The sequence below is a fragment of the Triturus cristatus genome, chromosome 1_2, assembly GCF_964204655.1.
Source record: "Triturus cristatus chromosome 1_2, aTriCri1.1, whole genome shotgun sequence".
NCBI classification, from domain to species: Eukaryota; Metazoa; Chordata; class Amphibia; order Caudata; family Salamandridae; genus Triturus; species Triturus cristatus.
The window spans coordinates 1,138,266,703-1,138,292,799 of NC_140580.1; the positions used below are offsets into that span (position 1 = coordinate 1,138,266,703).

At 47.4% G+C, this 26,097-nt stretch overlaps 1 protein-coding gene across 2 annotated transcripts in view; it reads right to left on the minus strand.

Moving 5' to 3' along the window:
• The window catches only part of ADAMTS13 (ADAM metallopeptidase with thrombospondin type 1 motif 13), a 255,971-nt gene that overhangs the window by 47,664 nt on the left and 182,210 nt on the right, over positions 1 to 26,097 (minus strand). For both annotated transcript variants that reach the window (XM_085613864.1, XM_085613863.1), the window contains exons 25-27: positions 18,574 to 18,759; positions 3,881 to 4,085; positions 23 to 371 (exon numbers count right to left, since the gene is read on the minus strand). In XM_085613864.1, the coding sequence (XP_085469990.1) occupies positions 23 to 371; positions 3,881 to 4,085; positions 18,574 to 18,759 (740 nt within the window). The remainder of the gene's footprint in view (positions 1 to 22; positions 372 to 3,880; positions 4,086 to 18,573; positions 18,760 to 26,097) is intronic.

The following is a 26,097-nucleotide window of genomic DNA, read 5'->3' on the forward strand; positions in this document are numbered from 1 at the left end:
AAGTATTTAATCGGTACATAACTGCCATCTTCATCCTGGTCTGTGGCTTTAGGAGGCTCTGTGGGGCGCTGAGTTGGAGGTTCAGTAACAACAGGACCAGTGGGCATCACCACACTTTTAAAACGTGGTTGTTCTGTATTAATCTGTGCCACAGCGGTCATCGTGGGTGGACCCACAGAGGGCCCGTGGCGCTGAGAGTCAGGGTGGCTGCTCGGTGCAGGTAGCTTGCCACAGGGCCCAATAAAGCAGCCACGTAACGTGATGGGCTTCGGGGAGTTGCTGCAGAAGATCGGGTTCGCTTCCTGGCGAGTCTTCGAATTGATGCAGAAATCTTGTCGACTCTGTACCCCATTACCGCACGTCACTGAACACTTAGGGGGAAAAACAACAAATCAAGGCATTACATGTCCTAATAAGTCAGTTTACAATCACAAGAGTAAATTGAAATAAACTGATTTTAGGACATTGGCACAAAACAAAGTACAACATGAAAACAAGGCAAGGCCCCACAGAGCAATTGGAAAGAGGTAACAGAAGAGAGGGCATGAAAACACCGACGTCCGCTTGAACGTTACAATGCAGTAGTTGTGCTCGCACATGTGACGTCTGTTGTTTATGTGAATGTTGAACCTGATCTTTAACCAGCTAGGAGGGAGAAAATCACAATCTAGTAATCATAAACACTAAGATTGGTACATATGGCCCATATTTCCTTATTCTCCTAAGATTTTTCTGAAATCCGTCATCTGCAGGATCCTAGGCTGAGTCTCCTCCTGTCTCTAATGCAGCCACAGCATTGTAGGACTATCCCGTTCAACCCAACCTCTTGCACCACCCAGTCCAGAGCTCCCAAAGCTCATTCATCTCTCCACACACAGATAATCCTAAAACTGCAAACTCTGAGGGAATTAGAATCTGCAAACATCCATGTCATTGAGAAACCATTGATGACCAACCATCTAAAGAAGAACTGTTCCAAAACAGAGGCTCTTACATGTGGATAATGGAGAAACTATAATCACACAATCATCTGAGGAGAGTTCCTGCCACCAATATTTTGGACTCTTGTCTCTTATTAATGTTTCAAGTACAAAAGCTGCAAAGCACTTTCTATACAATACAAACAGTAATGTGCTGTACAGCGGAGGTAAAATTGCCTCTCCTTTCTGGGTCTCTTAAGATAAAAGTGATATTGAAATACGTTTGACCTTTTTTTATCACATTATAGGTCAAGTGACCAAGAAAGGAGTGACAATATTTCCTGCGTTGGACAGCACACAAGATAAGTTAGACTCTTTCTTTTCTTACTTTTCCCATTCTACCGAAGTAACAACATCTATTACGAATTGGTAGGGATCAATTGAGTTATGTACCTGTCCCGATGAATGTCTCTGACCTTTAGAGAGGCCAGAAACATGTAGCTGACACCAGAGAGATGCATGACACAATCTCTACTGAACTATGATTTTAATCATGCCACAGAGAGGTGACAAACAGTTAAAATGTTGAACCATCCCTGATGCATTTTATTTTGGGTCAGGGTTTCAAATCCTGAGTCGAAGGACTGTTAGAAGTTCTAATACAACTCTCTATAGTTAATCAGTAACTGTTCTCATGTGAGACAGCTACTAATAGTTCCTATGGGAGCCCGCCACGCACCTACAGTACAGCTGTGGTGCGGACGACCTCGATTATAAGCATGCCGCTAGTACAGGGTGAGGGCTACTGTTCTTTTCAGAGGAATACCTGCATTGAGGCATAACAAGAACCTGTTGCTATATTAGACCTTGTGGTTCATCAGTCCCAAACCAGGTAGATTCAGTCAATGCTTCTCAAGAGTCTGGTGTCTATTGTAGATCATGGTTTGTAAGCACAGCCTGGAGCAGAACTGAAGAGACTGACACTGTATTCCTGGTAACACAGATAAGATAATAGTTATGAGCAGGCTACCTGGTAGTCATGTGACCTACCTCACCGTCACTCCAGACAGACACACAGCTCCTTACAAGTCACTCTCCCGATGGCTTTTAATGAGCACAAGCTGTGGACTGTCCTCTGTCACTTCTGAAGGAGCATATGGAGCACTTACAAACCCTCAACCAACTCTTCTGTTACTCCTAGGTGGTGACATATAGTACCTGAAAGGACAGTATGCAATACTTTTCCTAGGTGACTGGTAAACACTTATACGCCCTTGGCTCCTCCTCACTTCTAGCTTAGAAACCATGGATTGTATATGTTTTTATCAAAGCTTGCCATTCAGTCATGCTCTCATGATGTGTGGCGCACCACATTGTTGGGCGTCTCTTGCCTTGTCCCATCCATCTAGAGTCTTGGCTGGACCAAGGGACTCGCACTGCCTGCAACCAGTGCACGCTGGTGGATTGCCGCCCTGCACTTCTGGATTATTACTTATGAGCATCCTCTAAATCTATGCTAGACATACCTACATGTTATGGCTCAAAAGCTCACTGATCCTTCATTTCCCATTGGCTAGACGTATCGAGTCCACACTGTGGGTCCCGGGTCACCCCCCATCATTCGCTATAGTATATTGATCCTTTCCGCAACAAGTGCATGGCATAAAGTCTCTTTCTACCGACCCAGAGAGAGTACTGGATGAAGGCGGTGGGCTACCTGTGATCAGACATATCTAGCATGTGGCTCCACCGCCATTCATGAGTATTTCCTGTAAGAACACTTATGCTTCAATTACCAGTGCCTCATTGAATTCCGACACCTGTGCAAACCCCTGTTTGCATGGATTACAGAATTATGAGTTTATCATTACAATCTGACAGCTGGATTTTTGCTCAGACAACTCTCAGCAGGTCAAATCTGATGAAAAATACAGAGACATGCACATTCTGGCGCAGGAAGTACCAGATCCAGCATATTATGACCAATTATCAAGGAAACCTTGTAAGTGGTCATTTCAATGGCATTCAATATGGCATTCACTAAATAATGACCCACAGGATATTGTTAGATATCAGGTGTGAAAAAACGCAGCAATACTAGTAATGAAAGACTTAAAACGGCGGTGTTTCCAGTTCCTGCCCGGAACGGGGTTGGGGGTGCTCTTCCTGGTTCTCATTGGATGAACGGTGGAGGCCATTTACTGCATTGGCTTACACCGCACACTCATGCACTTCCCTTGTGTGAACCACCACAGTAGCAAAGTCCTACTGCAGGCGTATGTCCCTTCAGACATCTACTCATCTACACACTTTCATGTAGCTTCAAGTGGCCTGATCCCTTACACACATCAAAACCTGAAAGACTTCAATCCAAGCAGCCAACACTACATAGAACCTCATGGTCCAAGAAGCAGCACGAGGCACAATCAAACACCACAGCGAGCACACATGAACCAAGCACCTGACTTTGAGCCGCCCACTGAACACAAAATCAACTACATTGAGCAAACACAACCTCACATTAACACTATCTGAACTCATACATGTAATGTATGCAACACCCGATCATGAGGTTCTACCCTCACACCACACCAACACCCTCTGAGACGCTGTCAGAGTGTCTCCGCGTGCGATTTAGCAATGCACATTCAAGGCAGCCTAGACCAAAGTCGCAGCACAGTCTAACTACCCAAATAAAATAAAAACTTGAACCAAAAAGAGGAAAAAGCAGGATGGAATGTTAGGTATCATGAGAGGCAAAATGTGAACTGTAGAGAAGCTGAATCCAGGAGTAAAGGATGATAAATATCTAAGACAGAAGAACTATAAGAAGGAAAAGAAAGGCACAATTAAGTTGGTGGAATTAGAGAAAAGTAAATTCAGTACTTGGATTTTAGTAGAACAGGTGAACGAGAGAAGCAGCTTAAACATGAATTAATAATGTTTGCGTTGTTCGATACCTCGCCCCATTTGCTGACATCCCAGCCATAGAAGCAGAGGCCTGCGCTGCAGGGGATGATAGCTGGAGGGCGATCTGTGGAAGGGCACAATTCTTGATCCACCTTTGACTCCACACCATTCTCAATCTGGACACAGGCAACCCTCTGTTGGGCAGTGCCATAGCCACATGGCGCAGAGCACGCACCAGTTTCCAAAACAGCCCACCTAATCCAACGAAAGAATAGGAAAACATACTCTTGTGAGCAACAAACTGCTATGAGACAACTCTGTCCTGATGGCAATCTGAACCACCCACAATCTGTGTACATTCTTTTCTAAGCCTATCTATACCAACCACCAGGAGTGCTAGTCACCATTTATGCATTACAATATGTCTCATCAACCACTAACTGCAGCATCATACATTTTGCACAGATCCATCTATGTCAATGCCACATTTTCCATCTCCAATGTGTGCCTTGCATTGTATCTGCCAACCAACCTCGGTGACAGTCCGCATATAAGCAAAGTATCATCTGCACAAACATTTCTGACCCAACCCACTACCTGTGCCAACCACCATGTGTGCCAATCACATTGGTTTCACATGCACCTGCACCATCTGTATCAGAGCCAGCTTTAAGGGCACAACTCTTTGCGAACCTCATGAGTGTTGAAGAACATCATTCAGTTCCATCAGCATCAAGTCGTGCTTATAGGAACCTTTCTGTGTCCTTTCTTGTGTGCCCGAATCACCTTTACGAAATTTTACTCTAAACCTGGCCTGTGCAAACTTATATCTGTGCCTCCCTAGTCCAGTTTTCAAAGTGCATTGCACTGCTTCCCCTTGCACCCGCATATGCCCACACTCTTGTGCTAAGCATTACGCGTGATTTCGCCTGCCTCCATCTCTACTTGTCTGGCACCTACGCCGAAACCAGTCTCTGAACTGTTTGCAAGTAATGCTTACTTTTGCCCCCGATTGGAACCCAATAGTTGCAATTCTTACTCTCTCCTAAAATACACCCATCTTCCCCCTGAACCCCAGGTTACTATCATCATCTTTCTGCACCCTAGGTGCCCACCCTTTCTCTGTAAACTAAGTAAAACCTCTCTACCCCATGTTACTCTGTATTCTATGGTACTAATCTTAAAGCTATAGCTCAGTTTATGCATGCTTACTCACCCCAAATGTGTGTATTTTATGTTTTAAACTTTCTCTTTGTGCCACTTGATACCCAGCCTTACTCTGTATCCCAGATTGCCCACCCTTACTCAGACTGTGCCTACAGGGAAGCCACCATTACCCTGCACCCCAGATTAACCACGCTTCATGCCCACCCTGGCATATTTGTCTTTATTCTGTGCTCCAGACCGCCCTCCCTCACTGCGTACTCCAGGTCATCCACCCTCATCTGCAGAGCAGGCTGTGCATCCTCATGCCGCACTCCATTACCCATGCTTACTCTGTACTCCAGACCACCCTCCCATCACTGCGTACTCCAGGTCATCCACCCTCATCTGCAGAGCAGGGTGTGCATCCTCATGCCGCACTCCATTACCCATGCTTACTCTGTACTCCAGACCACCCTCCCATCACTGCGTACTCCAGGTCATCCACCCTCATCTGCAGAGCAGGGTGTGCATCCTCATGCCGCACTCCATTACCCATGCTTGTTCTGTACTCCAGACCGCCCTCCCTCACTGCGTACTCCAGGTCATCCACCCTCATCTGCAGAGCAGGGTGTGCATCCTCATGCCGCACTCCATTACCCATGCTTGTTCTGTACTCCAGACCGCCCTCCCATCACTGCGTACTCCAGGTCATCCACCCTCATCTGCAGAGCAGGGTGTGCATCCTCATGCCGCACTCCATTACCCATGCTTACTCTGTACTCCAGACCGCCCTCCCATCACTGCGTACTCCAGGTCATCCACCCTCATCTGCAGTGCAGGCTGTGCATCCTCATGCCGCACTCCATTACCCATGCTTGCTCTGTACTCCAGACCGCCCTCCCTCACTGCGTACTCCAGGTCATCCACCCTCATCTGCAGAGCAGGCTGTGCATCCTTGTGAGAAGTTGGCCTGATGTATGATGTCACTAGTTCTAGTGTACACCTTATATCAGTCCAAATACCCTTATGGTGATTGGTTGTAAAGTCAACCTTATAGACCAGCTATCCTAGTGGTAGCATGGACAAGAGCAGTCTTAGGCTAAACTCTGAATGGCATGTGAAGCCAGCTGTGATACCATATATAATCCCTTGAATACCAAATGAAAGGACACCACAACAGATATATATATAAAATAAAGTGTATTTATTCTAGTCAAACCCTCAGCACTCTTTATGAGATTAGAGGTAAGTACAACACAGTCTTATTTAAGCATACATTAAGTCACACAGGTAAGTAATACAGTTAGGCCCTAGGGGCCACGCAAACCATATACTAAGTAAGTGGTATAAGAACCACTGTCACGGAAATAGAATAGGCCTAGGCCTAGGGAATCGCTGGGGCTACACTACACTAGCGTTAGTTAGGAAGTGGGAGGCCCACGGGATTCGTGTGCAGAGTGGAAACACTCACGCGTAATGCGTAAAAGTCAATAGCAATAGTACAGTTTAGAAAACGGTAGATTTAGGACACTGCCGGAGTAGCTAGGAAGTTGAGACTTGAAAACTAGACACTAGGATAGTCACTATCCTGATGAGCACCGGAGTACCCAAGTTACCTAGCCCACAGGCTGCGGGTGCATAGGGGTGAAGATGCGTCGTTTTCGTCGTCGACTCCTATGGATGCCTGAAGAAAGATGCTGACAGGCAGTCAGTGAAGAGTGTCCGGTGGATCCCAAGGCTGGGATCAAGAAGAGAAGAAACCTGCAAGCAGAAGGGACAGAGTCAAGGTCACTAGCCAGTGACCACGTGGAACCAGGAAGGAACCAGGCGATGTCGTGAAGATTGCAGGTGAAGGTGAAGCTTGTCGCTGCAGCCAGGAGGACCAGGAAGCGTCGAGGACGACCAGGACCAGGAGGCGAGCTGTCCCACGAAGGCTCTTGCTGTCGGCGGCGTCGAAGTTGGACTAGGACTCACCAAGCCTGGGCAAGCGGAACCCACGAAGAACGAAGGACTTGCTTCTGGTGCAGACCAGGAAGGTCTGGGGTGCTTCTTCTTTGCAGAGAAGCGGGAGCCAGTCTGGAGGAGCCAAACCAGCGCAGAAGATTTCAGGGTGCGTCGTCACAAAGGACACTAGCCAGCGGGCAAGCAACCGGACAGACGCGGCAAGCAGGAAAATGCTGAAGGGCCCCACGCAGGACTCGTGGAGTGTGGGGGGCTGATCTTCGGTGCAGATGGTGCTTGGGGTTGGGGCTTCTCAATCCCCGGTGCACAACTTCGAGGGTACCTCAGAAGCTGCGCTTTAAGTTACTAGCCACTTTTTCCAGGTAGCCGGTCCCACGTCGCTCGTCGCCTCCACAGATCTCAGCTTTGCTGTCGATGTGGATCAGGGTCGGAGAAGTCTGGAAGTCAAGGCTCTGGTCAGGCTCTGCAGTCGGTTCCTCGTAGAACGTGGGCAAAGGGTAGTCTCTTGATGGTGCCTGTTTGCACAGGGTAGCCACTCCTTGGCTACAAGGGAGATTCTTCAGTCTTCTTCTTTCGTCGAATGTCGAAGGTCCAGAGTTTCTGTTCAGTTTTGCAGGTTCAGGATAATCTAAAGTCTTGAGGCCCAACTCCCACTCTTATACTAATCTGGGGGGGCTGGGATACCTGCTAGGTCACGCCTTATGGGTGGGACCTGGGAGGGGGTGGTTACACCCACTTCCCTTTGTCCAGTTTCGCGCCAGAGCTGGGGCTGGAGTGCCCCAGCGCCGGTTTGAACTGGACTATGCAAGGAACACCTTGTGTGCCCCAGGCATGTCTCATTCCTTTCAGCCCACCCTGCCCCATACACTAAAGGCTGTCTGGGGAGGTGCTAGCACCTCCCCAAGCAGGAAACCTATTGTCCAGGCCTCCCTGGCTGGGATCACTCCCAGCAGCAGGAGGTCAGACTTGTGTCTGTGGCAGCAGCATCCATTTTGTGATGCTGAGGCTTTGGTTAGAGTTAAACAGCAAAGTAGGATTTTAACATGTCTCTCCCTCTAGAAGGGAGGAATAATATCCTCATCACCAGAAATGGTATGGGGGTATTATTCCAAAGTGTTAGACACCTTACACGACATGTTTTGATAAAGCCAAACCATAGTTACCATAACCGTTTAAGATTATAAGGCACTTTAAGAGTATATGGTAGGCTATATCATGGAACAGCTATAAGGACATGGTTCCGAAAGCTGCAGACAGGCTCAGCTCATGCTAGAGCACCATCTCACATGTTACCAAGCACTCTGCCTCCAGGATTGTTAAGGCCTGCCATAGGAGTGACTGATAGGTACACATGTGTCTATATATAAGGGTAGATATAGGCATACTATATCTAAGCAAGGGGTGATTACACGACCTTGCCCCAGCTGAGTGATCAGCCAGTTGTGTCTGATTGGAAGGCCAGACCAGGGGTGGCATAATACATGCTGCAGCCCCTGGGAGGCCTAGGGTACACCTATGCCCTGGGTACCTAGGGTACACTGTACAGGGTCCAATAAGGTGATCCTTACCAATTGGTTATGTACCTAGGGTACATGGAGTCCATTTTAAAGAGAGAGTAGACAGCCTGAGACCCTGAATGGCAGGATCTCAGGCCAACTAAGTCGAAAAACCAGCTAGGCACTAGGCAAAAAGTTGGGGGTAACCATAGTCAGATATCCACCTTCCTACAATCCTCATGCCGCACTCCATTACCCATGCTTGCTCTGTACTCCAGACCGCCCTCCCATCACTGCGTACTCCAGGTCATCCACCCTCATCTGCAGTGCAGGCTGTGCATCCTCATGCCGCACTCCATTACCCATGCTTGCTCTGTACTCCAGACCGCCCTCCCATCACTGCGTACTCCAGGTCATCCACCCTCATCTGCAGAGCAGGCTGTGCATCCTCATGCCGCACTCCATTACCCATGCTTACTCTGTACTCCAGAGTGCCATCTTCACTGTGTTCAATTAGCCAGACAAAAGAATACAAATGTTTTACTGTTTTAACCCAACGTATACAAACAATCATACACATAACACGTGCATACCCACAAACCATGGCAACTATATATACAGATCCATTAGAAATCAATCAATTTCTACATAGTTGTACAAAAATATTAACAATTCCTAAGTCCACAGATGTCTATAGAGACTCAATTGTTTGTGGTCCTGACTTATCACGTAATCTGTATCTGGAAAGTAAATACAAATATTGATTCAACCCTGCATTGAAGTATAAAAAAAAGTGATGGTTGGTTAATCTCAGCGACATGCAATTACTCAGGGCCGCATCCCAGCCCATCATTATTTTGCACACCACGCCACTTTTGAAGGTTTGGATCCAGCCAAATGCAAATCCAAATCCAACCCAAATTGCCAGGCCAGGTCTTCCCTGAACCGGAATATAAGCATCCTGAGACCAGTTTTGCCCTGGTTGTGGCTCCTCAGTCAGGTGCAGCTTGGTTCCAGGGGCAAAGTGAGCACAAGAGCCATGTGTCGGCATACCCGTAGCACTTAGGGTTCTGCACTGAGTATACAAACAAGTGATGGATAGAATTCTTGAATTAATGTCAGCCACTGCTAATTACTCGAGGCCACATCCCATTTCATCATTATTTTGCTCACCAAGTCACCTCAGCTTGGACCCAGCCATATGCAAAATAGTCTTGACCCTGCTCCAATGGGAACAGTCCAGCCCGAACTGCCAGGCCAGGTCCTTGGTGAATCTGAACATAAGCAACCCAAGACTGGTTTTGCCCTAATTAAGGTTTGTTAGTCAGGTGCAGCTTTTGGGTCCAGTGGCACAGGACCCACGTCTGTGCATACCAGTCGCACTGAAGTATGCAAAAAAGTGATGGATGGACTGCTTGAATTAAACGTCCCATCCATCATCTTGTTGTTAATGCCTTAAGTGCGACGGGTATGCTCAGACGTGGGTGCCATGCTCACTGCTCGATAGGACTCAAGCTACACCCTATTGACAAGCCCCAAGTACGACAAAACCGATCTGGGGGTTGCCTGTGGTCCCTCCTGGAGAGGACTTTGCCTGGCAGCTTGGGACAGACTGTTCCCATGAGGAGCAGGGTCGGCACTGATTTGTATAAGGTGGGCCTTTGCCTGTAGTAGCATTGGGCGTGTGAAAGATGATGCACTGGAGTGTGGCCCGAACGACTGCCAGTGGCTGAGATAAACTCCAGCGGTCCATCCGTCACCTTGTTGTGTCAGTGGGCTCAACACCGCTTGCACATTATAACTCCACATTAAATGTAATATGGAGCATTTCTCATGTGATTTGACAATCGGCAATAACGAGTGTTTAAGAGGCCCTTCCTTCTATATGAAAAGCTTACTTTTGAGTACTTTTACTTGTTTCTGCTTTAATTTTAATCTTAAAATGATTATTTTTTTATTTTGGAACCTCCAGGAATAGAGAAGGTGCTCCAGAAATATTTGTACTGTTAAATGCAGAACTCTACTCTCTACTTCTCCTTTTAAACTTGATTTGTATATCTTTGACGCGCACATCAGATTTTTGTAGCTCACTTTTTACATTCAAATTGTTGTGTCTTCTTCACCATGCCTTTGTAGACCTGGGCATGTTGCACTCTGCCGACAGACATTTATAGAATCAGACAGTTTGCCTCAGCCAGAATGCCTTCCACCCCCGATTCACCTTCGACAGATTCCAGGGTATTTCCCTGCCCCTGAAAAATGTCATGTCAGAATTTCCCCTCAAGAATATCCTTGAAATAACTGTGTGCCCACGGTTGATGTTCCTCATGTTCTCACATTCAAATGAATTTATGCGTGCGTACATATATAAATATATACATATAAAACTATTGATGCGTGTGAATACAAAACAAGTGTTTGTCCCTACTTGTAAATATGTTTCTAGCAAGCATATGCCTTTAACATGCATGCTTTTATCATGTAAATGTAAGAATTCAAAAGGAAATTATAAACCCAATATATATATATATATATATATATATATATATAAAAAACATCTTCTTCCGTAAAAGCAGACAAGGGAACACGGCGGGGCTTTGAAGACACCGCTTATTCAGAATTCTGGCATGACGCGTTTCGGCAATAGCCTTTCTAAAATGCCTCGGGTGCTTAGGGTTTCATTTCACTCATTTATATTTGGCCCATCCCTCTAAAGTAACGTGGGGCACAGCTGAGCCACATTTCCTCAGGGATGACTCAAGCAGTTCAGTGTTCGAAGACTGCAAATCCCATCATGCAGTTTGTTCATAGTGCTAATGAGTGTCTCTTTCAGCCTGATTTTTGTAATGCTGCAAGTGAGAGGCTGATTTCGAATGTGGTTAGGCTGAAACCGTAGCACTGTGCTGGGAAACAAACAGTCTCTGAGCCCTCACTTCCAGCTACACTTTCCCACTGGCAGCATGCCTGGAGACCCCGGTTCCAGTAACTACGTCTCTCAATGTGGTCATGGACTGTCGATGACAGCAGGTCCCCTACTTCCTTGGGATGGGCGGAGGTCCAGGTAAAAGCCACTGTACCTAGGACTCTTTTGGAAGGGTCCCCACTGCGTGCCACTGGCTGCACACTAAACATCTAAAAAGGAATATGCTACTTACCAGTATGCATCTGTTCTTGGCATGTAGAGCTGCAGATCTACACACTGTGCATAGATCGCCATCTGGTGTTGGGCCCGGATGTTTGCAGTTTGTTTTTCCTCTTGGAAAGTCTTTGGAAGTCACGAGGTCGGTGACTCCTCCTTTGGATAGTATTGCACATGGGCTTCGGCTCCATCCTCAGATTGTTTTTCGCCAGTAGGGAAAGATGGAGCGAAGTAATAACAGTGAAGAGGCCCATGTGTGTGTTATCTAAATAAGATAAACTGGGACAGATACAGGTAGTCGGGGAGGCGGGTGGGCCTGTGTAGATCTGCAGCTCTACATGCCAAAAACAGATGCATACTGGTAAGTAGCATATTCCGTTCGAGGCATATGAGCTGCAGATTACACACTTGTGCATAGATTATATAGCAGTACCCATCCTTAGCGGCGACCACCGGTATCTGTTGCAGTGGTTTGAAATAGTGTTATAAGTACAGCCTGGCCCACACTAGCTTGTTGCTTATCTACACAATAGTGTTTAGTGAAAGTGTGCGGTGTTGACCATGTAGCTGCTTTGCAGATATCATCTAATGGGATGTTTCCTAAAAAATCCATTGAAGCCCCTATTTTACTTGTAGAATGGGCTTTAGGGGGAACGGATAGCGTTCGTTTCGCTTTGTGGTAGCAAATTTGAATGCATTTGACAATCCACCTAGCTATCCCTGATTTGGAGATGGGGTTGCCTTTGTGTGGTGGAGAGAAAGAGACAAACAGTTGTTTGGTCTTACGGAAAGGTTGTGTTCTCTCGATGTAGTAGAGTAAGGCTCGTTTGACATCTAGTGTGTGAAGAGCTCTTTCTGCAACGGTCTGTGGTTGCAAGAAAAATACTGGTAGTTCTACAGATTGGTTTAGGTGAAATGGAGAAATGACTTTGGGGAGGAATTTTGGGTTGGTACGGAGAACCACCTTATTATGGTGGATGTATGACGTTACAACGCATACATTTACATCGCGGTACATTACATCGCGGTTTTTACAACGCAAGTCGTTACAACGACTTGCATTGGAGGGCGCTGGACTTAGGAGTAGTATAATTGACTATTCCAACTCCAGTCTACGTACAGTAGGGAAGGTGTTGGATAGTAAATTATACTATTCCTTGTCCTAGAGCGCCATCTAGCGCAAGTCGTTGTAACGACTTGCGTTGTAAAAACCGCGATGTAATGGCATCGCGTTGTAAAAGTTTTGTTGTAAAGGTTGTTTACCGGCTACAAGAAAAGCGGTTTTCCATGTTAAGGATTGAAGTTCACATTTGTGTAGTGGTTCAAAAGGAGGTCCCATTAGTCTGGTGAGAACGATATTTAGGTTCCACACAGGTGAGGGTGGCACTCTGGGGGGAATTATTCTTTTAAGGCCTTCCATGAAGGCTTTAATGGCAGGTACTCTAAAGAGTGAGAGATGTTGCCTGTTTTGTAGGTAAGCTGCTATGGCTGCGAGGTGTAGTCGAATGGACGTATAGGCAAGATTGCACCTTTGTAGGTGGAGTAAGTAGCCTATGATGTGTTGAATGGACACATCTAGGGGATCGATGGTGTTGTTATGACAATAGACAACAAAATGTTTCCACTTGGCGGCGTAGCACGCTCTAGTGGTAGGGCGCCTAGCTTCTTTTATGACGTTCATACAGTCAGGGGGAAGATTTAGATAACCGAATTCTAGGATTTCAGGAGCCAGATCGCAAGGTTGAGCTGAGCTGAGTCCCGGTGTCTGATCTCTTCATGGTTCTGGGTTAAGAGGTGTGGAGAGAGGTGTAATTTTTGATGCGGTACTACCGATAGTTCCAGCAGTGTGGTGTACCACGGTTGTCTGGCCCAAGTTGGCGCTACTAATATTAGTATGAGGGAGTGCTGTTGTAGTTTGCGCACCACTAGTGGAATGAGTGGGAGAGGCGGAAAAGCGTACGCAAATCTGCCTGACCAGTTCATCCATATCGCATTGCCTTTGGACAATGGGTGTGGGTATCTGGCGGCGAAGCTTGGGCATTTTGTGTTTTCGTGGGTGGTGAAGCGGTCTATCTGTGGATGCCTCCACATTTGAAAGTACGGGTGAAGAACTTGCGGGTGAAGTTCCCACTCGTGGAGTTGTTGTGTTTGTCTGCTGAGTAGATCTGCCATAGTGTTTTGGACTCCTGGGACATGTTGGGCTAGGAGAAAGATTTTCTGGGGTATGGCCCATCTCCATATGCTCTGTGCTAATTGAGAGAGCTGTGGAGAGTGTGTGCCGCCTTGTTTTTTAATATAATACATGGCTGTCATGTTGTTTGTGCGGATTAGGACTGCCTTGCCTGAAATCTGTGTTTGAAAAGATTTTAGGGCTAGGAAGATTGCTAGTAATTCCAGATGGTTGATATGGAGTAGCTTCTGTTGAGTTGTCCATTTGCCTTGTATGGTGAGATGTAATAGATGAGCTCCCCAGCCGGAGAGCGATGCGTCTGTTGTTAGTACTATCTGGGGAACCGGGTCCAGGAACGGTCGACCTTTGGAAAGGTTTGTGGTGGTATACCACTACAGAGAGCGATGGGTACGACCGTCTAACAACACCAGATCTGTTAATTGACCCTGGGCCTGGTTCCATTGGTGCGCTAAGCACTCTTAGAGAGGACGCATCTGGAGTCTTGAGTGAGGTACTATGAAGATGCAAGAGGTCATCATCCCTATTAGTTGCATGAACACCCGAGCTGGAAGGGAGTGTTGTGCTATGAATTTTGTGCGTAGAGCTTGAATGCTTGCAATCCTGGCAGGATTGGGGTAGGCGATCGCTTTTGAGGTGTCTATAGTGGCACCTGGATATTGTTTTATGTGGGTTGGTTGTAGATGGGACTTTTCGTGGTTTACCGTGAAGCCTAGCTGGTAAAGTAGCTGGATCGTGGTGTGTGTGTGTTGTACACACTGATTGTAAGAACTGGCTTTTATCAACCAGTCATCTAGGTATGGGAAGACATGAATGTGTTGTCTTCGCAGATGTGCTACCACCACTGCTAGGCACTTGGTGAATACTCGTGGTGCGGTTGTGACTCCAAATGGGAGCACTTTGAATTGGTTTGTTGGCCGTCCACTACGAATCTGAGGTACTTCCTGTGAGCGTTGTGCACTGGAATGTGGAAATAAGCGTCTTTTAGGTCCAAAGTCGTGAGGAAGTCGTTTTGGGAAAGCAGCGGAAGTACCTGCTGAAGCGTCACCATATGAAAATGGTCTGAGTGTATGTATTTGTTTAGGGGCCGAAGGTCTAGGATGGGCCATAGAGTCTCGTCCCTTTTTGGTATGAGAAAATATAGGGAGTAGACCCCCATATTTTGTTGGTTGGTAGGAACGTGTTCTATTGCCTTTTTGTCTAGGAGGGAGATTACCTCCTGCTTGAGTAGCAGTAGATGTTCTGGTGACATTGGGCGTTGTCTGGGTGGAATGTTTGGGGGGGTAGATATTAGTTCTAGGCAGTAGCCTGACCGAATTATTTGTGTTACCCATTTGTCTGAGGTGATGGAAGGAAATGTTGGAGCCCCCGACCGGAGTGAGATGGTCTGGGGGAAGTGGAGGGAAGTCATTGGGTAGGCGCGGTGGCAGAGCGGGCGGTGTTTGTTTTGCCTCTGCCTTTGTTATTGTTGCCCCTGTAGCCGCCTCTTTGGTAACCCCTTGTAAAGGTGGACTGAGTAGGGGATTTGTATGAAGTGGAAGCGGTGTCTGAGGAGTAGCCTCTGGATGTGCTCCGAAAGGAAGAGCGGCGAAAGGAGCGTCTGGGAGGGTGAGATTGTAAGGTTTCCATGGATTTTGCCGTGTCAGGGTCCTTTTTCATTTTCTCTAGGGCGTCATCCACTTTTGGGCCAAACAAATGTTCTTGGTCAAAGGGATGGTTGAGGATAGAGGCTTGTACCTCCGATTTAAAACCTGATATCCTTAGCCAGGCATGGCGACGGAGGAGGACACTAGTATTGATGGCCCTAGAGGCTGTGTCTGCTGCATCTAAGGCACAACGTATGGAGGTATTAGTAATTGTTTTGCCCTCCTGAATTAGCTCATTGGCCCTAGCTTTGTATTTATCAGGGAGATGGTGCATTATGGCTTCTAACTCGTCATAATGGGCCCTGTCATACCTCGCTAGTAGTGCTTGTGTATTGGCGATACGCCATATAATGGCCGCTTGAGATGCAGTACGCTTGCCTGATGCATCCAAGAGTTTAGACTCTTTGTCAGGTGGTGGTGCGTCACCTGACGCCTGGGAGTTGGCCCTTTTCCGTGCTGTGGATACTACCAGGGAATCTAGTGGCGCTGGCCCTCTGATGTAGGAGGGATCTGTTGGGGCGGCTTTATATTTCTTTTCAATGCGTAGGTTAATGACCCTGTCCCTGACTGGGTCCTTAAAGATCTCCGGCGCATGTTTTATAACACCTTTAAGCATAGGCAATATGGAGGTGGTCCTATGTGTTGTGTCAAATGTATCTAGGAGGAAATCCTCCTCCACTGGGTCGGTATGTAAATCTACCCCGTGGTAGTGCGCCGCCCTTTGCAGTAAATGGTTGAACCCCAAGGAGTCTTCTGGTGGAGAAGGTCTGGAAGGGTAAAGATCGTCTTGTGGGACATTAGGGATATCAGGGATATTATAATCGTCCCATGGGTCTGGAGATCCTGTGAGAGTGGGGTCCCCTGTAGGTATATCTTGGGGCACATCCCCTATGTCATCATATGGATCCCCTTGATCATCATCATCCGGGGCTGAGGTCGGGGAATGATGAGGTGGGGGTGGAGAAGGTGGAGGAGGTGGAGGAGGGGAAGGTGGAGGAGGTGGTGGAGGTGGGGAAGGTAGTCTGAAAGGGGAGGTAGCAGAGTCCTTCCTTTTTGGAGGTGGAGGCGGAGCAGGTTTCTCTAACTGTCTCTTTTTGATAGAGAGCATCAAATGTCCAGTTTTGGGATCCTTAGTTAGTGTTTTTTGTAAGGGATCCGGTGCGAATAGTTCTGGAGTGGTTGGTTGGTCCGTCGGCGTCGAAGGCATCGGGGCCGTTGGTTTCTTAGGTTTATCGGTGTTGGTTCGTTGTTTGGAACCATGCTAGGAAAGCTCTGATTGTTTAGTAGGCGCCGAGATGGATTTCGGCTTCGAAGTGTCGGTGCCGGTGACCTTGTGTGCTTTTGTCGGTACCGAAGATGGGGTCGGTGCCAAGGAGGTGGGTCTCAACCCCGAGTATTTCGGTGTGGGGCTCGGTGTCGAGATGGAGGCCGGTTTCTTTTTCGGTGCCGAAGAGTGTTTATCGGCTCCGACGGTGGGCTGGCTCGAGCCCGAGCCGCCCGAAGGCTTAATTGGCTTCTTTACCGGTCCCGAAGGTGCGGTGTGGGAAGCAGTGTCTTTGGTCTTGCTTAGGCCCGAAGGCGAAGGCGTGACCGAAGCCTTTTTTGGTGCCGGAGTGATGTCCTCCACATCTGAATCGTCGGCTTCGGAGACGCCGACGAGTCCCTCGTTGGTGTGTTGTTCTGGTACGTCGACGCCTTCCCCGAAGATGTCGTCCGGGATCTCCGTTGAGGAGTGTGCCATGGTTCTTCTGGCTCTTCGGTCCCGAATAGTTTTCTTGGACCGGAAGGATTTACACGCCGGACAGTCTCGAGCCTCGTGTTCAGGGGAGAGGCAGAGATTGCATACCTCTTGGAGATCGGTGTGGGGGAATTTGGACCCACATCAAGGGCACTTTTTAAATGGAGTCCTTTCCATTAGCCAGGACTGGAGCTTGGGTAGGCCCGAAGGCCGCCGTCGACGACTGGAACCGAAGGTCTTGGCGATGAGAGGCGCGTCGAGTGGGGAGATGGCGATCAAAACAATATCGCGAATTGGGGTGAGGATTGCGCGTCGATCATCGAACTGGAAGCTGTTTGGAACCGGAGCTCGAAGATTACATCCGAGCCCGATGGCGGAAAAAAACTATCTGAGGATGGAGCCGAAGCCCATGCGCAATACGATCCAAGGGAGGAGTCACCTACCTTGTGATTTCCAAAGACTTTCCAAGAGGAAAAACAAACTGCAAACATCCGGGCCCAACACCAGATGGCGATCTATGCACAAGTGTGTAATCTGCAGCTCATATGCCTCGAACACATCTTCTTCCGTAAAAGCAGACAACGGGACATGGCTGGCCTTTGAAGACACCGTTTATTCAGAATTCTGGCATGACGCGTATCGGCGATAGCCTTTCTCAAATGCCTTGGGTGCTTAGGATTTCATTTCACTCATTTATATTTGGCCCATCTCTCTAAAGTAGCGTGGGGCACACCTGAGCCATATTTCCTCAGGGAGCACTCAAGCAGTTCAGTGTTCGAAGACTGCAAATCCCATCATGCAGTTTGTTCATAGCGCTAATGAGTGTCTCTTTCAGCCTGATACACATATATATAGAAAGAGTTTATACTTACCTGTAAAATACTTATATTTACTGCTGAAACCTTTATCATGCATACACCTTTATCATTTGTGCTTTTACAACAAAATTTGTTGTAAAAGCATGCATGAGAAAGGCAGGTGTTGTAAAAAAATACGTGGTAAAGGTTATGAGTGGTAATGGCATTCGTATTGTAACAGCTGCGTTGTAACGGGATATGTTACAACAGAATGCGTGGTTCTGTCATACCCCCCTCCCCCGACACCCAGCTTCACCCTGTACTCCAAGGGAATAATTTTTACTCTTTATCCCAGGACACACTTAATCTGTAGCCGAGGTCACCCGGTTTTAATTGGTACCCCATGATTCCTCTCCTCGCTATGGACCCAAAGACTCCCTTACTGAGCGTTCACATCAGTGTATCAGTACGTATAGCTTCGTACAACACAATGCTACTGGTAGCGACACCTGAACACCAGGTGCCACGGATGAAATGTAGTAACAGTCACCAGGTACATTTTCAGGCGTGCTAGAACCCCAAATACAGATTCAAGCGCCGCCACCCTGGGGTTGGAAACAGGAGCACTCACCTTGCCGGACAAGGCTGTAGGTTGCATGGTGGCAGCGCCTCTGGCAACGGAAGTCCGTGGCACTGGGTGTCTGGCACAATCTCCTCCTCTCCCTCCTGCTCCTTATTCAGCCTGGCACAATACAGGAGACTCCTCATCACACCCCCTCCACAGCTCACACTGCACGAGTCTGCTTTGTAGAGCCACCTGCAGCAAACAATGTAAACCATTCAAGCTCCCTGTGTAATAAAGGGACTAGCGAAGACACAAGGACCAACATTACAGGTGACTAGTTACAAATACTCGACATTTACCCACACTCAAATTACCATTATCAGGGATCCCGGTAATGATGGGGCAAGAATAGAGCAAGACTACAACGTTTGTGAGGTGGGTAGAAGTTACAGGGAGGAAAGATTAAACATTAGGGTTCAGGGAGGATTGCGGTAACTGGAGTTTAAGAGTAAAAAAAAAGAAGGGAAGTTTGGGGAAGTCCCACCCCCCCCCCCCCAAAAATATAGCATTTTTAAAAATTAAATAAATATACATACACACATTCACATGCATACATATATATTCACTGAAAAAACAAAGGTTAAAATAACGTTATAGTTAGGTGAATTTCTCTGTGTGAACATTAACGTTTTGAACTTCAAAAACCACAGAAATTCACCAGTTGTACTTAGCAGGGGTAACTATAGCTTGTGCCCCCACCAAGCACTGCGTATGACCGAACATTTTTCATTTTCATTTTTCCAGCACAGCGGGGGCTGTGGGGGCCTGTATTAAGCCCCTGCTCGTTTGTTTTAGAGAACAGATTGCGCCGAATAACTACCATATTACTTTTACTTAATTTAGTACAGTTTGGGTCCAGCTAATGGGTGTAAGTATTTAGAAAACGCATGTCCTCTTAATGCACCATAGCTGTGCAGAGGTATTAAACACGTTATAAATCTTTGTATTTAAGAGTAACGCTGTGTGCAGGAGACAGTAGAATTGTGTTCATTAAGTTCCACATAAGTATTTTGGTACTACAGAAAATGTTTCTAGCAGGGCAAAGATTCTACATACTACATACTAAGTATTCTAAGCAGCCTTGAGTCATTGAAGAGAATCGTCTCAGCATGACAATTTCTACTTAATAGAGAATACGGTGTGCACCAGGTACTAACCTATGTATGTGTGCTTGTTTCGCTTCTGAAGATGGGCTATCTGTAAAGTTTTCACCATAGTATGAACGGTGCAGGTACTAAAATGTTTAGCACCTTCAGATCTTTGTTATTTTTAGCAAATAGTGACTTTTTTGACAGCTGTTTCAAAGAGTGTGCACTTTCCTAAGTAGGTATTTTTTAATAGTCTGTGGTGTATTTCTTATGAAAGTTTCTGTGTTTGCAAACATTGTTTTATATATTAATCTCTTCTATAGAGTAAGCACTGTCTATAGTACTCAGGTCTCTAATGATATCAACTTCATTGCTTAATATAGGTTTGGTGTGCGCCAGGGGAAAAGCTGTCCGTAGTAGGGCATTTGTTTTCGAATTGGCATTCACTAGTTTGGCTTTTTCTGAACAGTTGTATACAGATTGAACAGCGTACTCAATGATGGATTCCCACATGTCTGTGGTTGATTGTTAATATGAACTCTGCTATGTTTGAAGCCATAGCAATTTATACAGCAATATGTGGGAAAACGAAGCTTGGGTGATGTCATCAGTGATATTATCAATAATGTAATTTGAGATGTCATCAGTGATGTCATAAATGATGTCATAGAATGAGTGATGAGCTGCTAACTATAACTGGTGAATTTCTTAGTTTTTCTTAGTTCAAAACGTTAATGTTCACAGTGACAAATTCATCAAACTATAACATTACTTTACACTTTTGTTTTTCTAGTGAATTTCTACGTTTAAAAAAAAAAACTGATATTTTTTCTTATACCTAACATGACGTGTGATTATAGAGCATTTGAGAGTGAAGTGTTAATATATCAATTAGTTGAGAAATCGAATAGCAAAAGGATTGAAGAGAAGCTCTTAACAACTGAGAACTTAACTTTGGACCAAGCTTTAGAAATAGCTAAAAATGTGGAGACTACAACTAAGTTTATGGACCAGATTGCGCTAGAAGCTAAAGTTCATACAGTCACTGTGGAGAATGTTGTGAACAAGTGGAAGAAGAAAGGTGATAAACAGAGAATTTTAGAGTGTTATAGATGTGGCAGCAGAAGCCATTAGGGCAACGCTTCTTTCTGTCCCGCTGTTGAGAAATATTGTGCGAAATGCAAAAAGAAGGCTCATTTTGCCAAGGTGTGCAAGACTAGGCCGGCACATCTCAAACCTGTAAGAAAAAAGTTCTGTCAGTTGTTAGTGTACCTTAGGTGGATTATGATCTTGACAGTGAAGAGAGTAATTTGGTTATGATGATATCGGATGTTGATGTATCAAGTGTGGTGGGCAGTTTGAAGGATTTGGGGTACTCGCACAAAACCAATGAATGCACAAAAATAGCTGATGTTCCAGAAGTTTTGAAGCTTGACTGTATGAGTCGCAGGCGTCCGTTTTGTCAAATTTGAGTGGATGGCAAGAGTATTTGAATGATGGCTGATTGCGATTCCTTTTTCACTCTTATTGGTTCCGAAGAATGGAATAAGTTAGCCAATATTCCCTTGAAGAAATCTGTGGTTAAGCCTGTAGCTTATGTGGGTAATGCAAAAACAACAATTGATGGACAGAATGCAGAACAATGTCATACATTCACCCCAGTACAGAGATCTGGGCCTAAATCCATCGTTTTTTTGCTCACCATGCCATTCCAGTTTGAACCCAGCCATATGCAAATCAGTCTTGACCCTGTGCCCCATGGGAACAGTCCAGCCCGAACTGCCAAGCCAGGTCCTCCCTGGACTGGAAACAAGCATCCTAGGACCGGTTTCGGGCTTTCAGCCCTCGTCAGCCAGGATAGCCTGATTCCAGTGGCATGGAGAGCAAGGGACTCACGTCTGAGCATACCCTTCCCACTCGGGGTGACAAATGCAAAAACAACAATTGATGGACAGAATGCAGAACAATGTCATACATTCACCCCAGTACAGAGATCTGGGCCTAAATCCATCGTTTTTTTGCTCACCATGCCATTCCAGTTTGAACCCAGCCATATGCAAATCAGTCTTGACCCTGTGCCCCATGGGAACAGTCCAGCCCGAACTGCCAAGCCAGGTCCTCCCTGGACTGGAAACAAGCATCCTAGGACCGGTTTCGGGCTTTCAGCCCTCGTCAGCCAGGATAGCCTGATTCCAGTGGCATGGAGAGCAAGGGACTCACGTCTGAGCATACCCTTCCCACTCGGGGTGACAAATGCAAAAACAACAATTGATGGACAGAATGCAGAACAATGTCATACATTCACCCCAGTACAGAGATCTGGGCCTAAATCCATCGCTTTTTTGCTCACCATGCCATTCCAGTTTGAACCCAGCCATATGCAAATCAGTCTTGACCCTGTGCCCCATGGGAACAGTCCAGCCCGAACTGCCAAGCCAGGTCCTCCCTGGACTGGAAACAAGCATCCTAGGACCGGTTTCGGGCTTTCAGCCCTCGTCAGCCAGGATAGCCTGATTCCAGTGGCATGGAGAGCAAGGGACTCACGTCTGAGCATACCCTTCCCACTCGGGGTGACAAATGCAAAAACAACAATTGATGGACAGAATGCAGAACAATGTCATACATTCACCCCAGTACAGAGATCTGGGCCTAAATCCATCGTGTTTTTTGCTCACCATGCCATTCCAGTTTGAACCCAGCCATATGCAAATCAGTCTTGACCCTGTGCCCCATGGGAACAGTCCAGCCCGAACTGCCAAGCCAGGTCCTCCCTGGACTGGAAACAAGCATCCTAGGACCGGTTTCGGGCTTTCAGCCCTCGTCAGCCAGGATAGCCTGATTCCAGTGGCATGGAGAGCAAGGGACTCACGTCTGAGCATACCCTTCCCACTCGGGGTGACAAATGCAAAAACAACAATTGATGGACAGAATGCAGAACAATGTCATACATTCACCCCAGTACAGAGATCTGGGCCTAAATCCATCGTTTTTTTGCTCACCATGCCATTCCAGTTTGAACCCAGCCATATGCAAATCAGTCTTGACCCTGTGCCCCATGGGAACAGTCCAGGGCAGACATGGCTTGGCAGTTCGGGCTGGACTGTTCCCATGAGGCACAGGGTCAAGACTGATTTGCATATGGCCATGTCTAAACTAGGGTGGTGTAGTGGGCAAAAGAACGATGGATTTAACCCAGATCTCTTGACTGGGGGAGAATGTCTGCATTGTCAGCATTCCGTCCATCATTTATTTGTTGTAACGCTTTTCGCCCTAAGTGGGATGGGTATTCCCAGACGTGGGACCCGTGCTCACTACGCCACTGGAGTCAAGCTATCCTGGCTGATGACGGCTGATAGCCAGAAACCGGTCCTAGGATGCTTGATTCCGGTCCAGGGAAGACATGGCTTGGCAGTTCGGGCTGGACTGTTCCCATGAGGCACAGGGTCAAGACTGATTTGCATATGGCCATGTCTAAACTGGGGTGGTGTAGTGGGCAAAAGAACGATGGATTTAACCCAGATCTCTTGACTGGGGGAGAATGTCTGCATTGTCAGCATTCCGTCCATCATTTGTTTGTTGTAACGCTTTTCGCCCTAAGTGGGATGGGTATTCCCAGACGTGGGACCCGTGCTCACTACGCCACTGGAGTCAAGCTATCCTGGCTGATGACGGCTGATAGCCAGAAACCGGTCCTAGGATGCTTGATTCCGGTCCAGGGAAGACATGGCTTGGCAGTTCGGGCTGGACTGTTCCCATGAGGCACAGGGTCAAGACTGATTTGCATATGGCCATGTCTAAACTGGGGTGGTGTAGTGGGCAAAAGAACGATGGATTTAACCCAGATCTCTTGACTGGGGGAGAATGTCTGCATTGTCAGCATTCCGTCCATCATTTGTTTGTTGTAACGCTTTTCGCCCTAAGTGGGATGGGTATTCCCAGACGTGGGACCCGTGCTCACTACGCCACTGGAGTCAAGCTATCCTGGCTGATGACGGCTGATAGCCAGAAACCGGTCCTAGGATGCTTGATTCCGGTCCAGGGAAGACATGGCTTGGCAGTTCGTGCTGGACTGTTCCCATGAGGCACAGGGTCAAGACTGATTTGCATATGGCCATGTCTAAACTGGGGTGGTGTAGTGGGCAAAAGAACGATGGATTTAACCCAGATCTCTTGACTGGGGGAGAATGTCTGCATTGTCAGCATTCCGTCCATCATTTGTTTGTTGTAACGCTTTTCGCCCTAAGTGGGATGGGTATTCCCAGACGTGGGACCCGTGCTCACTACGCCACTGGAGTCAAGCTATCCTGGCTGATGACGGCTGATAGCCAGAAACCGGTCCTAGGATGCTTGATTCCGGTCCAGGGAAGACATGGCTTGGCAGTTCGGGCTGGACTGTTCCCATGAGGCACAGGGTCAAGACTGATTTGCATATGGCCATGTCTAAACTGGGGTGGTGTAGTGGGCAAAAGAACGATGGATTTAACCCAGATCTCTTGACTGGGGGAGAATGTCTGCATTGTCAGCATTCCGTCCATCATTTGTTTGTTGTAACGCTTTTCGCCCTAAGTGGGATGGGTATTCCCAGACGTGGGACCCGTGCTCACTACGCCACTGGAGTCAAGCTATACTGGCTGATGACGGCTGATAGCCAGAAACCGGTCCTAGGATGCTTGATTCCGGTCCAGGGAAGACATGGCTTGGCAGTTCGGGCTGGACTGTTCCCATGAGGCACAGGGTCAAGACTGATTTGCATATGGCCATGTCTAAACTGGGGTGGTGTAGTGGGCAAAAGAACGATGGATTTAACCCGGATCTCTTGACTGGGGGAGAATGTCTGCATTGTCAGCATTCCGTCCATCATTTGTTTGTTGTAACGCTTTTCGCCCTAAGTGGGATGGGTATTCCCAGACGTGGGACCCGTGCTCACTACGCCACTGGAGTCAAGCTATCCTGGCTGATGACGGCTGATAGCCAGAAACCGGTCCTAGGATGCTTGATTCCGGTCCAGGGAAGACATGGCTTGGCAGTTCGGGCTGGACTGTTCCCATGAGGCACAGGGTCAAGACTGATTTGCATATGGCCATGTCTAAACTGGGGTGGTGTAGTGGGCAAAAGAACGATGGATTTAACCCAGATCTCTTGACTGGGGGAGAATGTCTGCATTGTCAGCATTCCGTCCATCATTTGTTTGTTGTAACGCTTTTCGCCCTAAGTGGGATGGGTATTCCCAGACGTGGGACCCGTGCTCACTACGCCACTGGAGTCAAGCTATCCTGGCTGATGACGGCTGATAGCCAGAAACCGGTCCTAGGATGCTTGATTCCGGTCCAGGGAAGACATGGCTTGGCAGTTCGGGCTGGACTGTTCCCATGAGGCACAGGGTCAAGACTGATTTGCATATGGCCATGTCTAAACTGGGGTGGTGTAGTGGGCAAAAGAACGATGGATTTAACCCAGATCTCTTGACTGGGGGAGAATGTCTGCATTGTCAGCATTCCGTCCATCATTTGTTTGTTGTAACGCTTTTCGCCCTAAGTGGGATGGGTATTCCCAGACGTGGGACCCGTGCTCACTACGCCACTGGAGTCAAGCTATCCTGGCTGATGACGGCTGATAGCCAGAAACCGGTCCTAGGATGCTTGATTCCGGTCCAGGGAAGACATGGCTTGGCAGTTCGGGCTGGACTGTTCCCATGAGGCACAGGGTCAAGACTGATTTGCATATGGCCATGTCTAAACTGGGGTGGTGTAGTGGGCAAAAGAATGATGGATTTAACCCAGATCTCTTGACTGGGGGAGAATGTCTGCATTGTCAGCATTCCGTCCATCATTTGTTTGTTGTAACGCTTTTCGCCCTAAGTGGGATGGGTATTCCCAGACGTGGGACCCGTGCTCACTACGCCACTGGAGTCAAGCTATACTGGCTGATGACGGCTGAAAGCCAGAAACCGGTCCTAGGATGCTTGATTCCGGTCCAGGGAAGACATGGCTTGGCAGTTCGGGCTGGACTGTTCCCATGAGGCACAGGGTCAAGACTGATTTGCATATGGCCATGTCTAAACTGGGGTGGTGTAGTGGGCAAAAGAACGATGGATTTAACCCAGATCTCTTGACTGGGGGAGAATGTCTGCATTGTCAGCATTCCGTCCATCATTTGTTTGTTGTAACGCTTTTCGCCCTAAGTGGGATGGGTATTCCCAGACGTGGGACCCGTGCTCACTACGCCACTGGAGTCAAGCTATCCTGGCTGATGACGGCTGATAGCCAGAAACCGGTCCTAGGATGCTTGATTCCGGTCCAGGGAAGACATGGCTTGGCAGTTCGGGCTGGACTGTTCCCATGAGGCACAGGGTCAAGACTGATTTGCATATGGCCATGTCTAAACTGGGGTGGTGTAGTGGGCAAAAGAACGATGGATTTAACCCAGATCTCTTGACTGGGGG